This window comes from Podarcis filfolensis (genome assembly GCF_964270895.1).
Source record: "Podarcis filfolensis genome assembly, chromosome: 6".
NCBI classification, from domain to species: domain Eukaryota; kingdom Metazoa; phylum Chordata; class Lepidosauria; order Squamata; family Lacertidae; genus Podarcis; species Podarcis filfolensis.
In genome coordinates, this window is record NC_139609.1 from 1,786,329 (window position 1) to 1,803,599 (window position 17,271).

Genomic DNA, 17,271 nt, shown 5'->3' on the forward strand with positions numbered 1-17,271 from the left:
AGCATCCCAAGAAAATAAATGGGTATACACAGCACTCAATCCATTGCCAAAGCATGTCTCATCCTCCCCTTGCATTTGGGGAACCATGTGTGCCAGCTAAGGAACTCTCGCTTGCTCAGCAGGTAGGAGCGGTGTCTTCTACAAAGGGGGTTTAGAGTAATTATGTGGTTTGCCAGCATCTAAACCCAAGCAAACCCTTACTATGCACTTGGATCTAAGGCTGAAACAGCCAGAAGTGCCTCTGACATTGGCAAGTGAGAACAACAACTCAATGCAAGACCATTCCTACGAGGACTCGATCTGCCATCAAACCTTGAATTATGGTCCTTAGACGAAGGGTGGTACATAAATTTAATAAATAATTAAATAAATAATAAGTGAGCCAGCCTTTCTAATTTCCTAGCCCTAAGGGTTTGACAGCTGCACAAGCAAAAAACAAAACAAAACAAAATGCAATGCTGTGAGGAATATGTTGAGGAGCATATAATGTGTTTCATAGCCAGTTTAATCTTAAAGGAAAGTTAATAAAACTTAATTAGGAAATAACAATACTCATATATGAACTGCAGGAGTCTCCTGTTCCAGGCACTCTATTTGTCCCATCTGAACTCCAACAGATTGGGGAGGTTTTGGTTTGAAATTTCATTGGAAGGTGGCATCTCTTGAGGAGGCAAACTAAGAACTTCATGCCCCTTCCCAGCATTCTGCTGCAATACCAGTTCTGGGGAGGAGCCCAAACATCTTGAAGCAGCAAAGCAAGTGCAATTGGTGTGAACAGGGAATGCATTATTACTGGGTGGTATCAGTCATGGTAAATAATTTCACTGGGTCTACTCTGAGTAAAATTTAGATGACTGGCTATTTGTTGTTGTTGTTAAGAAGGAATTTCACAAATAAAGCCAGCAGCAAAATAACAAGATTAGGCACCAAACCAAGCACTTCACAGTGTAACAAGCCAGACATATCTGTGATGCGGAGAATATCAAGGTCCTCATGAGAAAATATAAGCCAACTGGGTAGGATCCCTCAGAGCAGAGTGAACTTTGATGCACCCTGAATGAAACAAATACATGCCTGTCCACCCCGTGTGATGCAAGCACACATTTGCACACAAAAGGATTAAGATGTATTCCCTGCAGACACGAACTACGGAAAGCATCCAGCTATCTAATTATGCTTTTCCTTTCCTTATCTCCTGAGCTGTCAGGAACCCACGGCTCTGCAGCATATCCTTTGTGTCTCTACCCCATCCATCCCCTTTATGCAGTTCAGCATATTGGTCTGTGCATGCAACAAAACAAAAACTATGCATCTTTTAAAATAATTATCAGAATGCACTGCATTGCAAACGGAGCCATCTCTCTCTACACTATAACAGCCTGGAAGGAATTAAAACTGCCTATTTGGTAGATTATTGCAACAAGAATGTTCTCTCTATATAGTTATACAAACACAGAGAAAATTGAATCAAGCTACTCACAGAGAGAACCACAGGGAAGGTCTCCATTTCCTCGATTTCATCTGACTGCATTCAAAGCCAGGGCTGCAGCAAGCAGGATCAGCAAGCTAGCAACACTTAAGACTCACATCCGCAGTACCTTAGCTAGGAGGAAGAGGGGAAGGACTGGGGATCCTCTTGCCTTGGGGGCATCATCTGACCAGGTAGAGCCCTGTACAGACCAGAGATTTATCAAGGATAACTGAAGCATTTGACATTGGGTTCTACCAGCAAATAGCCAAGGATGAAATCAGACACAGGTTACTGATCTGTTCTTGGAGACTCAAGGGAAGAAATCTCTGCCACACAGAGCAAGAAAGAAACAGCATAAAATTCTGTTCTTCGTATAAATCCAGCTTTATGACATTTAGAGAACTTGCAGGAAGAGATCCTAGTTCATGTGCCAGGGTTTTGTGGATTTTTTGGGTGGTAATGGAATGGTTCAATTTTTTACCCTTCTGGTTTTAAATAAATCCTTTAGAATTTTTTTTAAAGAAAGGAATAGAAATTTAAAATTATAAACACTGACAAATAAAAATATCTAAAACAAGTTATTAAAACATGAATAATAAATGAAACATGATAACATCAAGAAACAATTCAAAGAGCAAAGCAGACAAAAAGCATATTTTCAGAAAAACCTGCTGGAAAAGAAAGCACTCACCTGCTCGCCAAAAGGTGAGCAGTAGTAGGGATGAGTAGGGCATTCAACTGCCCTAGTGCCACCACAGAAAAATAAAATATTGTCCCTTATGTGAATGACAAAGACCATGGCTTTCAGAAATGATATCAGTCAATCAAATTCATATGGATACAGATGATTGTTGAGATACTCTGATCCAGGCCATCTAGGGTTCTAACACTTTCAGTTAAGCCTGGAAATGAACTAACAAACATTGCAGATGGTATAATACTGCAATTATACATTTCAACCTGTCAGACTGAGTTAGCATTCTGTCAGTCACACTCTGGTCCAACTCAAGCTTCCAAACGATTTTCAGAGGCATCCCCACACAGAGAGCATTTCAGTAATCCAACACGGAAATTATTATTCCAGTCTTAAAGTCAGCTCCACATCAGTTTTTGATTTATTTCTAAAAAGTGTGTGAAAATGTGGAGGCACTTTCGTGTGCATTTCACCTAATATACATATTTCTGCAAGTTTCTCCCTGATGTAATGCATTTTTGTACTCTTTTCACAAAGAGAAGTATTTTAACATGTGCGCTTTCCCTGCATGCATGCTTTTACATATGCTTTTTTTTTTGGCTGGAGAACTGCACTCCAAATTTTGAAGAAGTGAGAATCTATAGAGGGCAGCTGCATACTGGTCTGACAGGTATGAATTAGGTAGGTTCACAGTCAAATGTAAGCTGAATAAATCCCACATCTCCATTTCTAGCTGAATGTTTCCTCTTCCTGGTTCTGCTGCAGGTGGACCAGGTAAGGACAAACAGTCAGTTGCCTCTGGGTATGCACCTACCCAACTGGTTGACAGACAGAGACAGAGGCATGGCCCGGCAAGGAAACCAGGTCATTTAAAAAGCTTGTTGAGAGAGAAAATGAGGAAGGCAGAAAAGGAGAAGTAGAAGCCATACAGAAGGGAGGAGAGCAGATGTCTGGCCAGGGCTCCATGCTGCTAGGCTCAGTATGAAGCCAAGAGAAGCAAGGAAGCAGCGTCACTCCACTGGGGCTTCTCTCTCCATTGTCACAACAGCAGGAGGAGAGGAAAGGCACTTTCTACTCTGCTGAAGGGCCATTTCTATTGGGCTCCTCCTCTCCCTAAACTGTTTCCATTCCAAAAAGTCATTATAAAATGGCTATGAACTGGTGCCTGGGTTTGTTTGTTTGCCTCTTCCCTCCTCATCCTTTTTTGCTTTTGCACCATGTCTTTTAGATTGTAAGTCTTGGTTTTATTGATCTTAATTTAATCCACTGCAGGGAGGCTATTGCTGTGGCTCCACCCGCAAAGCCAAACTGCTCCTGCTTAATCCTGGTCCTCCCTCTGGACAAGAGCAATCTAGTAGCCCCAGAAATACATTCTACGGCCTAGATAAGAATATGACTTGTAGCTGTTTAAACAGTCCTTACTTCATTTGCAAATCGAGCAAACAGGCCAGGAAATTTTTATTAATTCTGGCTTCCCATTTCATCCAAATGAGGAACCTACAAGTTAAATACTTCAGAACAAAGCAGGATATGAAGCCACAGTTTGGCTTAATAGCATGTCTTGTTCCAAAGCTGTTAACCATTGTTTCTCAGTTCAGATAAAATAGGGAACAATAGTTAACTTAAGACTTCCTGGCTTGTTTGTTGGCTTGGAGAAAGGTAACGTGAGCAAAAGGCTCAATCATACTTCAGTTTAATAAACCATTATATGGCTGTCCAAATCACTTCCACATGAAGTTTCCTTTGAAGTATTTGGAAACTACAACAAGGGCAGAGTTTTGACCTACATTAAAGTCCAGACTGGATTATTGTAACTCGCTCTACGTAGGGCTGCCCTTGAGACTGACCCAGAAACTCCAGTGGGTGCAGAATGCCGCGGCGAGACTCCTTACGGGGTCTTCACCGCGGGATCACATTCAACCGGTGCTATACCAGCTGCACTGGCTCCCAGTGGCGTACAGGATCAGGTTTAAGGTGCTGGTTTTAACCTTTAAAGCCCTATACAGCCTAGGACCCTTGTACCTACGGGACCGCCTCTCTTGGTATGCCCCACGGAGGACCTTACAGTCTGCAAACAAAAACATCTTGGAGGTCCTGGGCCACAGAAAGGTTAGGCTGGCCTCAACCAGAGCCAGGGTTTTTTCAGCTGTGGCTCCGATCTGGTGGAACGCTCTGTCACAAGAGACTAGGGCCCTGCGGGACTTGACATCTTTCCGCAGGGCCTGCAAGACAGAGCTGTTCCACCAGGCCTTTGGCCAGGGCACAGCCTGACCCCTTCCTTTGGCAATCCTCACAGAACTCTAGCCCAATGGTTGCCATTAATCTGATTTGAACTGATTTTATAATGAAATGATTTTAGAATGTTGTATCATTTTACTGTTGTTAGCCGCTATGAGCCCAGCTTCGGCTGGGAAGGCCGGGATATAAATAAATTATTATTATTATTATTATTATTATTATTATTATTATTATTATTATCTCAGTTGGACCAGAGGTCAATCGAATACAATATATCCTGCTTCTGACACTGGCCATTCAGATGACTCCAGCAAACCCACACATAGAGCCTCAAGGCAACAGCTCTCTCACCTGCTGCTGCTCCCCAGCAACTGGTATGGAACTTCCATACAACCAACAAAATCAAAATATCACCCCTCCATGAATTAATTTGCCTTTTAAAGGCACATAAACTCATAGCTGTTATATCATAGGGTGGCAGTGGATTTCATAAATCATGCATTGTAGACTTGAATTTATGGTTTTATTTGTTACCACCTTGCACACTATGGTTGAACGTTCAGCTGGGCATCATCAACATATTGATAGTGGCCCCACTCCAAATCTCCAGATAACATTTCTGGGCTTTTTATTATTGTTTTTGTATTACTGGTGTATTTTTGTTTCTAGGTATTATATTGATATTTATTTAAATGTTTTTTTGGGGGGTTGTTCTCTTGTTATGATTTGAGCTCAGTTTTGCTGCTTGAAAAGCAGAATACAAATATGAAATCAAATAAAAATAAATAAAATGAAAGCTATCGTTACAAATGCTGGGAGAATATCAACCACATGCTGTAAACAGACGTTGGAATTTGCAAACTCTCTCACAAAATCCAGAGTAAAGAGCTTTGTGCTGCACGATTTATGATGCCTTAGTCTTCCAAGAACAAAGTTGTTACATTTGGCCTGAAAGTAGGACACTGACAAATTATGTAACAAATAACCAATCATCCCAACAATAACATGTTTATGCTCTGCAATTCCTATTGTAAACAGGCATGAAGGAGTCCAGTAAAAACGCTGTAGATGAATTAGGAAACTACCAAATTCAAAACTGATTTTTCATCATGTAAACTAGCTTATATGGATCCCAATCTTTATATAACAGTAAACTATTGTACTTACAATTCCAGATACTGCTGCTTGGTACTGTAGAGGAAAAAGAGGCATATTGTGTACAGAATGAAGCAAGGCTAGCTGTACTCAAACTATGATCCAAGGACCACCAGGATGAAAATAACAGTAAAATGCTGGTGTGTCCTAGGTTAGCAATCTACCTAGCAGAAATCCCACTGAACTTAATGGAACTACCGTAACTTCTGAGCAGGTGTGTTAAAGCCACAAGCCTCTGTCTTCAGCACCACTAGCATCTCTAACTGTAATGTCAAAGGAACGCCCAGCTGCCGGCACTCACAGAGAAGCATCCATTACTCCCCCAGTGCCCAACCCCCTAATATTCTTAAGAGGGTCTCTTCTCCAGTCTTCAGGGTAGCTGGAAGTAGGAAGGCAGAAAAAGTCCTCTTTTCCTTCCTTTCTGCAGTTTTAATCTGAAATCTGAGGCGCAGTACTGCACCCAGAGCTCAGAAACTGCTCGCGCTAAGGAAATTCCCTGTTGCAAAATGTGCCTAGAACAAGACTGTTTCGAACACTGAACTCCCTGGATCCATACAGTCATTCCATCCTGGCTAGATCTTATAAGCCATGAGGAGCAATGGTCAAGAACATGTGGTGAGCACCCTGCAAGCACCCTGTTGTCTCCCCAGGCAGCAAAAGCAAATAAATAAATAAATAAATAATTATTCCACAAGATGTTACTAGATGGTAACCTTAACAGGAGGGGTGGGGCAGGCACTTGTCTATCCCCCTCCATAATTGGTCCCAGAGCCAGCAAGACTTGGGTAGAATCACAGAATAGTAGAGTTGGAAGGGATCCCAAGGGTCATCTAGTCCAACCCCCTGCAATGCAGGAATCTCAGCTAAAGCATACATGACAGATGGCCATCCAAGCTCTGGTTAAAAACCTCCATGGAAGGAGAGCCCACAACCTCCCGAGAGAGACAGTTCCACTGTCAAACAGCTCCTACTGTCAGAAAGTTCTTCCTGATGTTAGTCAGGATCTCCTTTCTTGTAACTCGAAGCCATCGGTTCAGTCCTACCCTCCAGAGCAGAAGAAAACAAGCTTGCTCCATCTTCCATGTGACAGCCCTTCAGATATTTGAAGATGGCTATCATATCTCCTCTCAGTCTCTTGTCCAAGCTAAACATACCCAGCCCCTTCAACCGCTCCAAATAAGGTCTGGTTTTCAGACCCTGGATCACCTTGGTTGCCCCACTATGCACATGTTCCAGCGTGTCAACATCCTTCTTAAATCATGCTTAAATCATTTTCCTCCAGCCTGGTGTTGTTGTTGATGAAGGTCATGTCAGTCTGGAATAAAACATCACTCTTCCATGATTTGATCATAGATCAAGGGACCAATCTGGAATGCATCAGCAAGACCTGGGGGGGGGGGGGATGAGTTGGAGCAGTGGCCTAACACAGGCCACTGGCCTAACACAGATTTGTCCATCCAGATACTTGAACACCATCACACCTTGGAGAGCCAAACCCAAAATTTGAAAAATGAAACTAAAGCATCCAGGCAAAAGAACCTAACAAAAACACCATACTTCTTTCTTCCTTCCTTCATTTACATACCTTACAATCAAATAGGCATATTACAAAGAAACATGAAGCCTTGGATTGTTTGAAGACCATGTGATACTCCTGGACTTTGAACTTTTAATTACTAGATGAAGCCACGTACAAATCCACTGAAGCACATTTGAATACTATGACATTTCAGTACTTAAATTTCAGAACTAAAAGGAGGCCTTTTTCACAGAATGTGTTACCAGAAGGAACAAAACCAGTTTTCTGCCCCCAACATCTCTTTCTACCTCTGTGTGTATCAGTGCCTTATTTAGTGACAATAAATAGTCTCTCATATAACTAATAGAAGAATGGTGTTACTTTCACACTTCCAGCGACCAAAATTATACATCACATGAACTTTCACCTAGTTCTATATAAATCCCTAATCTAATTATGTTCTTGCACTGAAAAACAGATTTTCATAAGCCACATTACCCGAGTACAACAGTACACTTTCTTCAATGACAAAGATTTTTATTGTTGTTAAAATAGCTGTCTCTCTTAGTCTAGTGCTCTTCTTCCAACAGTGGTCAAACAGATGTCCATGAGAAATTCATAATCAATCCATATTTGAAGTGTCAAATGAGGACATTAAAATGAAGGACTTATTGACGTTCTGTAGTGGCAGCAGGGCTATATGCTGCTTTAAAATAGGAACTGCAGAATTTGGATATTTAACTTTGGTATAAAAATGCCTGGCATATAACCATAGTGGAAAAGCTTAACACATAAAATAGGAATATTAAAAGGAACTCATAAACCCACAAGTGTTTTATGACATATTGTGGAAATTCATGGTATATAACAAGGGCTGAAAAACACTCTGTCACCTGCATCTTCAAAAATATTATCTTCATGATATTTTGTATCTTAATTGTACTGCTGACCATCTGTACAGTCCAACTGGAGGACTATTGGATACTCCTAGGCTGTACCTATGTGATGGATTTAATTACATGCTGGGGGGGGGGGATATCATAATTATCCCTTTAATACCAGGAATTGGTTGTAAGTGGGTGGGGGAGATGTTTATTGGTTGCAGTTTTGTGTTGTATATTTTAAAACTAATTTAAAAAATCAAAATATCATAATCAGAGCAGTCATATTTTGTTGTATACTCCCATCAGCTGATAGTCAGAGATACTTTTGATAATCAAAGCATTTAAACAGCACGTAGTGAATTGAAAATTAAGAACACTATATAAAAGTTCTGGATTATTGACTTTGGTGACTTTAGTATTTCCTCATGAAAATAATCCAGGTCAAGTATACATCAAATGTTTATATTGGTGCAAATGAAACAAACCTGCTTTTTGCTTTAGAACTGTTTAAAATAAAAAGGCTGAAGCCCTCAAAATTCATGAACAATCAGTTGTGTTTCATTGTGCTCCACACTTTTCTTGCTAGCTTTTTTCCTTTGATACATACAGTTCCTTGTTCTGAGAGTAGAGTATGTGGCAAGAGACAAACAGATTCTTTCACTTATACTCTTGGATTCTGCTCCCCTGCAGACTTCATGCTTAAAAGCTGGCAGGGGATTTGATGAGAATGCTTAATTCTGAGGGGCTGAAGCATAGGATCCTTGTCAGTTTCAACTCCTGCTGGCTTGCAAGGATGGAACTGGCAGAGGAGCAAAGGGTTCGCACAGCAGGCCTGATACAAAACTTAGGTCACATGCACATTGAAATGCAACACCCCAGATGCGTCTCTCTTTAGCTTCCCATTCAACAGTTAACATACTGCATACCTAAGAGGCAACCTGTTACGTTGCACCAGAAGATAAAACACACACGTCAAATTTAAGGTCTTTTAAAATATGGGCAAATAAAGCACACACAGTTCTCATGCCCAAGTGTATAAAACAGAGTACTGTATCTTTATTATACTGCCATCCTGTGGCTGCTTTGGCTCATATACTAAGCCTCGTCTCCTTGTTACACTTCTGTTTCTGCCATTTTTCTCCAGCTTGTTCAGATGCTCTTCAATTACCAACTTTGAATAAATCTTTTACATTGTCATTCTTCCTTCATTATTAAAAGAATTTCCTTTAAGTAAAAGAAAGCAAGTACACACACCCATTTGCTACATACACTGTTCATTGCTTCTTTGGAAGTGATGGGAAAAGTGCATTCTTCCCTTGCAAAACCTAGCTACCCTGGTGTAGCACAGTGGCAACAAAGTCACTGTCATGAACTCACTAGGTGGCTTCAGGCAAGCCACTCTCTTGTTCTTCCCTCTGCAGTGTGGGAGAATAAAGACAACTTACAGCAGCGCTACTCAAAGTAGTGGTCCACTGACAAGTGCAGTCCATAAGCCATTGGCTTCCGGTCCACACCGACTTCACTGCAGCCCATGTTGGGTGTGGCACTTCAAGGACAAAGTATGGCACCAGTCCCTGGCACATTGGTGGGGTGGGGAATTGCTGGTCCACCACAGAGTTTGAGAAGCATTGCTGTACAGGCTGTTGCGAGGATTACAAGCGCTGTAGGACATGAACATGAAGTGTTAAAACACTTGAAACTGCTGTGCAAACATTGAGCATTATTACAGCATGATCCTATACAAGTCTATTAAAAAGTCTCCATGAGTTCAGTGTGCCTTACCTCCAAGGAAGGTGGGTAAAGGAATGCAGCTTATTATATCATATTTCCCCCTTTCCCCCCTTAAAAATAAGAACCTTTGCTGATTTTGTGGAAAGGTTTGTTGTACATTTGCCAGCAGTCATTCCCCGAACATTTGGCTCTTTCATGCATGCCTCTTTCTTTCCTGTTATCCTTTGTACTGTCATGTTTGAGATTGTAAAATCTTTAAAGCAGACACCTATACTTTTGTTGTTCCTTATTTTACTCTGTAAACATACTATGTACATTGATCTCACTGCATACATTAATGACAATTGTAATCAGGCACAAGAGCTGAACTGGCCACTCATTCAAAAAATAAAGGTAAGGCTCATGTTTACAGCTAGGTATCTTAGCACTTGAAACTGACAGTACAACCATGTTCCTTTGCTGAGCAACGGAAACTCCTACACTGCAACAATATAAAAGTGATCAAACGACAATCATATGTACCAGAAGCAAATGAGGAAGAAAAATAGCTTATTTTCTTTCAAAGTGAAAGGTTGATCATAGGGAAATATTTTTTACATTATTTACAATAGAAAACAGCAGAACAATTCAAGTAAGGCTGTGCTTATTACTGGCATTTGGGACTTGAGAACACTGACGGTAAGTACAGCTCAGTTATTAAATCATAAGAATGTAACAGATTATGCTTAGCTTCTGCAATGCAAAGCATATCTTATCTCATTTCTGGGAAGGAAGCAATGCTTTTATTGCATGATTTTACCATTTTGTGGCTATTTCTGAAGAGCAGGATACGGCTAATCCCATGCTTGCATTTTAAAAAGAAGGGAAAAAATAGTTGGGTGGTTTCAGGTTGCACAGAGTGGAATAGGCTATTTAATCCTTTGTCGCTCAAAATCAGCAGCCCAGCCTTTCTCACACAAGGGGGGGGGGAAGGATACAATATCCCCCACATTTTCCTTGTTGAATCCCACAAACATAAGCAAATGTTGCCTGTCTTGCCTCAAAAGGCGCAATCTGGCAAGTCAAATTGCTTGAAAGAACTAATTTCTCTGCCGAAGAAGCTACAAACTGCTTTTTACCACTTATTAGAGCAAAAATATGTGCACACTAGTGTGAAGCAAGGACAGAGGTACACACTGAAAACTAATCCACCATTTCGGATGCTCCTGCTATTCTATGTCTGTTGGAGCAGAGGCCCCAAGCATCACTAATCCCTTTCTCCTCACCAAGATGGGAAGCAATGTCACCTCCATTTAGGGAATAAGGATGCACTGGACCCCATGATAAAACAAGAACTTTAGCTGAAAATATAGCACAGATGATTCTTAAGAAGCATCAGCACTGTCAGAAAGCACAGCCCCATCCCAGAGCCCCAACTGGGTGGGGAAAGGTAGGAACTTTTAACTGCTGCTCCACCGGTATGGAGTATACCTGCCTGCAGATTTACCTGCCTACCTTACCTTTAACATAAAATACCTACCTATTATTGCCGAATGAATTTAAGAATTTTAGATGCTGAAAAAGTGTGCCTCGGTTATAAAATATCTGGAAGAGCTGCTGCAGTATGAATAACTCTGGCATTTAAAGCTGAGTTTCGTTGAATATGTGCAGAGTTCTTTTTCCTTCATGGGGAGACAATTTTTCAAATAAGAACTGAGTAACAACATTTCCCTGAATGCCCTTCCTTTAGGAAAGAAGTGCTTCATTTATCAGAAGACTATCTGGATATACCATCAAATCTGTACTTCAGTGCTTCACCATAAGTCACCCTACCAAAGGCGACAGTGGCTCCACACCAGCTCAGAGAGTGACATTCCGGGGCGTGAGCGGCAAGAGTCCTGGGCAGGAACACTGAGACTGGGGTACGGGTGCTGGTAGCAGAGGCAGTCCGAGTAGTCAAAGTGAAGTCCAACGGAGGGAGCAGGGGCAAGAGGCAGTCCAATTGGTGGGCCCATGGTCACGAAGCAGCAGCAAGTCAAACAAGGGTCAGAGGCAAGAGGAAGTCCAGAAGCGTACCAGAGTCAAGGTGGGTGAGAAGTCCAGCCAGGCAAGGTCACGATGCAGGGTCACGGGAGCTCAACGAAAGACCAAGTTGCTGTGGCAAAGACCAAAAGTGAAATGCAGGCCTGATCTAGCTCTCCTGGGCTTGCTCCCAGCTGCAGTGCATCTTGTCACCTGACTGTGCTTGCTGGCCTGCACCTGATTCATATAAGGTTGGCACAGCCAGGGTCTGGCTCCCACAAATCCTCAGAGTGCTCAGGGCCTGCTTCCTGCAAAACCTCAGTGCTCATTACAGGCAGCAGGCAGTGAGAGGCCCAAGTATTCATTGGCCTTGTGAGGAGATCTGCTGGGAAGATGACAAAAACATGCAGGTTGTTGCACTGAATGCCCCTTGAAAATGATGCCACATACCTCTGTGGTCTTCTATGAGGTAGCACAGTGTGCATACACTGATATTCATAAAAATGCACAGCCTTTAAATGTTTGTGCATTGCACTGCATATGTGGCTACCATCTTCCATGTCATATTTTAGCATTACATGAGAAAGAAAGCTCAAAAATGCACTATACCAGACAAAAGAACAGCTCAGCTGCCATTTTTCTGGCACCATAGCCAATTCTAGCAACTAGCCCAGAGGGTAAAATTCTGGTCCAGAGGTCAGCAAACTTTTTTTGGAGGGGGTCGGTTCACTGTCCCCCAGACCTTGTGGCGTGCCAGACAGCGCACACACACGGGCGCGCATGGTGGAGGGGACTTCTCTCTCTCCCCCTCTCCCCCCAGCCCCTCCCCTCCCCCTGCCTACCTATGCTGCTGTCAGTGCTGCGCTCTCCCAACTGCAGCTCCTGTGCCCTTGCGAGGGCTGCTTTCAAGCTGCTCGTCCCGCCGCTGCCGCCGGCGCTCGCAAGGACAGGCACAGGAGCCGTGGTTGGGAGAGACGCTGCGCTGTGCTCTGCCAACCGCTGCTCCTGTGCCTGCCCTTGCAAGTGGCAGAGGCTGTCGGCAGCGGCGGAGGGATGAGCAGCCCGAAAGGGCTGGCTGGCTCCAGAGAGGTGCTGCCCAAAATGGCGCTCAGCCAGCTCAGCCCAGCCCACTTCCTCCACTACGCAGGGCGTGGAGAAGGGTGCAGAGAAGCCAGGCGCAGGGAGAGAGGAGGCGCCGCGGTGGGTGTGTGGGGGCGAATGGCACCCCCAAAAAAAATGAACGGGAAAAAAATGAACAAACAGAACCGCCGATCCACGGAACATCCGCAGGCGGGATCCTGAGGGCAATTGGGCCAGATCTGGCCTGCGGACCGTAGTTTGCCGACCCCTGTTCTGGTCAGTCTCGCTGGGTGGCAACCCTAGTGGCTTTCTTAGGATATACGTATATTACAAATGTAAATTACTTTGCCTTCCATAGCTTCCAACCATGGAACTTAGGAAATCATGATTCTTGGTTCTCTAATAAGAAACCCTAAGTAAAGAAAGAAGTTCTGCTCCTATAGTTCATATACATACAACTTTAACTTCAAAGATTCCAAATAAGGGGGGCGGAAATAACTAACTAGGAATTTATTTTTTGTGTGTTTCAGGATTGTCCAACTTACAGGAGCAATATTTCCATACACTATGAACCTAGAAACAGAAACATTTTGCCAAGAATACCTAGCACATAAAGGTACAGTAGTAAAACCATATTACTGGCTAACAGTGAGCCAAAGCTGTGTCAAGTGCCCTTATCACATAAAAACAGGTGAAGAAGCAAGAGTTCCTTATGTAGAATTTCATAATGCCTTTGGATTCCCATACAGATCAATGCCTTCCCATAATAAACACCTTCTATTTTATGAATTGAGGCATTCATCAGGGAAATTAATTCAAAAAGGCCATGCTACAAATTGCACAGAATACAACATTCATCCAGAATCAATGTTATTTGAAATAGGCGGTTATCTAGATTCAGTTGTGCACAATTATGAGAATGCTGGATACATAATTATTTATTCAAACTACTCACCTTGTAACGAGGCAGAGCATGGCTGCATAAGCAAAATGTACAACTTCCTGATGAAGTATCAAGACATTACACTCTGCATTTATTTTGCACAGCTGTACCACACAGAGGAGGATTTCCCAGTATCCACATGGAACTGTGAAGCTCTGCAAAGCTTGGCTAGCATGTGGCCTCAGGTGACATTGAGCCCACTGTGTGGTGGACTGTGGCATTCCCTCCTTAACAGTTTTGTGACTAATATACCACACCCAAGTCTCCATCATCCAATTTTGCCTGCAAGAGTATGGGCTGACAGACAAAATGCACAACAAATTAGCAGCATTACAGGAATGAAATTTCCTTTTATGAAGACCCTGCCTCAGCCAGGCTATGGACACCCAACTGTTCTGCCATCTCTGCAGAAGTACTTTTTGCCCAGTTCAGACTCTGAGCATCCAGCACCAATGATGAATGGTAGATTGCTCCCTCTGAGGATACCGCCCCCCCATTCAACACCTCCCATTGATGTTTTTTCCAGTTTTAGAAAGCAGCCACTATACCCCCAACCTAAAAATATTGTCAGACACTTAAAAATGCCAGATAAGTCATTAAGCAAAGCTAAACGTCTGCAAGTAATTCCAAACGGAAGATCTGTTTACACGGAAAGAATTACTGAACGAGTTTAAAGTATCAAGTCTAAAGAGCATGAACTGCACAGAAACAGGATCCAATTCACCTCATTCAAAAATTGAATGCAGGGCTGACAATTCACTCGGCATGTAAGCAGCTCAAATGCTTATACGCATGTTTTTCATATGTACTGTGGCTATTATGCCAGCATAGGAAACACCAACTTCGAGCAGCTGAATGAAGAGACTAAGGCAATCCTGCTAGTCAGTGTGGCTACTGGACAGCGTCATCCTCCATTTTCTGTTAGAGTATTAAGACAACTTTCATCTTAAGGATATTTCCTTTATAATAATTATTTTGTACTGATTTGTTGTCATTGTTCTATGCAATTATGGCTGTAAACTTGTACCTGCCAACAGAAAGCTGGGATATAAATGTAATAAAATAAATCCAATCATCAAACATGCTGCATGTAAAAGACTAATATTCAATTCTTCTATCATCTCCAGAAAATACCTTAAAGTCAGCCCAGACATCATCAGCACTATTTGGAAATTCAATTTATTTTTGCTACGCCTTGCTTTTTAGTGGATATCACAGGTAGCTCTTCAAACTTCCCTTTGAAATTATTAAAAGTACTTGCAAGCATAATGGTTCGGAGTGGGTGGATACCTATTCCTGGAATAATCTTGCATCTGATGAAGTTCAGTCAAGTCCAGGGGTTGGCAAACTAGGCTCTGTGGGCCAAATCAGGCCCACGAGGGTCGTTAACCTGGCCCAGCCACTGTCTGAGCTCCCTGGAAAAAAAGACAAAAAAGAGGGAAGCCGCCGCACGTTCTTGCGTGAAGTCCTCCTTCAGGAGGTGCAGGAGGAAAAGGAGGAGGCAGAGGTGCCGCTGGCGGGAAAAGAGGCACCATCCAGGGCAGGGAGGGGGCGAGAGATTTACGGGCGGAGGGAAAAGAGTGAGGGTGGGGAGAACAGGTAGGAGCTCTCCCCACTGGCCGAATAGCGGCACTCTGGCCTCTGCTGCCCCCATCCCACCCCTGAAGGGCCCCCATCCCACCCCCGAAGCATGGAAGAGGTGCCAGCAGCAGGAGGCCCAGCAGGCCACAACGCAGCACCAAACCCAGGCGAGGAGCCCCCCATCCAAACAATGACTATCATCAGTGCAGGTAAGAATTTTTATTTTAATTTTTATCATCTACAATACTGTCTGGCCTGCCTGGTAATCTTGCATGGAATGCGTTCTTTTAAAATGCACCTGTGGGTTATCTGTGGGGCCTGCCTGATGTGCATAGGAATTCATTCATTTCCCCCCACTCAAAATATAGTCCAGCCCCCCACAAGGTCTGAGGGAAAGTGGACCAGTTGCAGACCCCTGATCTAGTCCATGAAAGTGTATGCTGCAACAAATCTGCTGCACACAATCCGGAAGGCAGCCCTGTATAGAGAAGTTTTTAATGTTTGATGTTTTATTATGCTTTTATATTATGTCATAAGCTGCCCAGAGTGGCTGGGGCAACCCAGTCAGGTAGGCAGGGTACAAAATATAAAATTATTATTATACATATCTATTCAGAAGTCCCCAAAGATATAAATGAGGCCTACTCCCAGGCAAACAGGTATATCCTATTGCTGGCTTGATTATTCTCTTACTGCACTACATAATTATTTGCTGTTCCTACTTTGGTAAAGAACTTAAACTTGGGGGTATGCACTGGCTGCTGTTTTTAAAATATAATAATAATAATAATAATTTTTTATTTATACCCCGCCCTCCCCAGCCAAGGCCGGGCTCAGAGCGGCTTACAAGCAATAATAAAAACAAGATGAATGATTACAACTTAAAAACAAAAATAAAATACAACATTAAAATAATGGAACATTAAAATATTAAAATGTAGCCTCATCGCAGGAGGAGAAGGAAAAGAAAAAAGAAAGAGAGGGAGGGAGGGAATCAATTTGGCTCCAAGCCAAAGGCCAGGCGGAACAACTCAGTTCCTGCCGGGCCCTGGTCTCATGAGGCAGAGCATTCCACCAGGCCGGAGCCAGTGCTGAAAAGGCCCTGGCTCTGGTTGAAGCCAATCTAACTTCCTTAGGGCCTGGGACCACTAGGGTGTTGCTATTTATGGACCTTGAGGCTCTCCGTGGGGCATACCAGGAGAGGCGATCCCATAGGTACGAGGGTCTTAGGCCGTGAAGGGCTTTAAAGGTCAAAAGCAGCACCTTCAATCTGACCCTGTACTCCACCGGGAGCCAGTGCAGCTTGAAAAGCACTGGGTGAATATGCTCCCATGGCAGAGACCCCGTGAGGAGCCTCGCTGCAGCATTCTGCATCCGCTGGAGTTTCTGGGACAGCTTCAAGGGCAGCCCCGCGTAGAGTGAATTACAGTAGTCAAGCCTGGAGATGACCGTCGCATGGATCACTGTGGCCAGGTCGGGGCGGGAGAGGTAAGGGACCAACTGCTTGATGCGGCGAAGGTGGAAAAATGTCGCCTTGGCTGTTGCTGTAACTTGCGCCTCCATGGAAAGGGAGGCGTCAAGGATTACACCCAAACTCTTAACGGAAGGCAATGGCACTAATTGGGCCCCCGCAAGAGAAGGAAGTTGGTCCCTCATCCCCACGCCATCCCGACCCAGCCAAAAAAGCGATGCGTCCACCTCATGACCTTGGGGATGAGGTGGAAATCCGAATTAGAAGGGAAAAGTTGTACCACAAAAAACCCCGTCAGAAGATACAAAAGTCTGACAATTTTCTTTTACGAGCACTGAGCAAAAATCAGAGCGAACCGCCCTCTGGTTCCTAACAGCCCCCCCCCCTCACCAGCCAGGCGACATTTTGGGCTCCGGCTGGAATTCGGAGGCCGGGATCCCAGGCCCATCCGTTGCTATAGGAACCTGCCCAAGATCACGTGTCAGCCAGCCTCTCCATTGCCT

The 17,271-nt window shown here is 43.4% G+C and overlaps 2 protein-coding genes and 1 long non-coding RNA gene across 4 annotated transcripts in view; 1 reads left to right on the plus strand and 2 right to left on the minus strand.

Moving 5' to 3' along the window:
• The window catches only part of RGL1 (ral guanine nucleotide dissociation stimulator like 1), a 128,742-nt gene extending 127,081 nt beyond the window's left edge, over positions 1 to 1,661 (minus strand). The window contains exon 1 of the mRNA XM_083621384.1: positions 1,481 to 1,661. The gene's annotated coding sequence lies outside the window, so the exon portion shown is untranslated. The remainder of the gene's footprint in view (positions 1 to 1,480) is intronic.
• A 5,527-nt stretch (positions 1,662 to 7,188) lies between these two features.
• Positions 7,189 to 17,263, minus strand: LOC310765892. Of its 2 annotated transcripts, XR_014549850.1 has the most exons (5): positions 17,159 to 17,263; positions 14,851 to 15,131; positions 11,212 to 12,075; positions 9,407 to 9,622; positions 7,189 to 9,164 (listed from the first exon to the last, which is right to left on the minus strand). It is a non-coding gene; the product is annotated as an uncharacterized lncRNA (long non-coding RNA). The 2 variants fall into 2 exon arrangements; XR_014549851.1 differs by having other exon boundaries at positions 7,189 to 9,622.
• APOBEC4 (apolipoprotein B mRNA editing enzyme catalytic polypeptide like 4) lies at positions 9,633 to 14,844 on the plus strand. The gene is made up of 2 exons (XM_083621450.1): positions 9,633 to 10,370; positions 13,304 to 14,844. Exon 2 carries the CDS (start codon positions 13,341 to 13,343, stop codon positions 14,388 to 14,390), a length of 1,050 nt encoding a protein of 349 aa, XP_083477576.1. The 5' UTR covers positions 9,633 to 10,370; positions 13,304 to 13,340; the 3' UTR covers positions 14,391 to 14,844.
• Positions 17,264 to 17,271: the final 8 nt, after the last annotated feature.

What these genes read in the sequence shown, in the direction of transcription:
- APOBEC4 (XM_083621450.1), top strand. Translation starts at nt 13,341, where the DNA reads ATGAACCTAGAAACAGAAACATTTTGCCAAGAATACCTAGCACATAAA.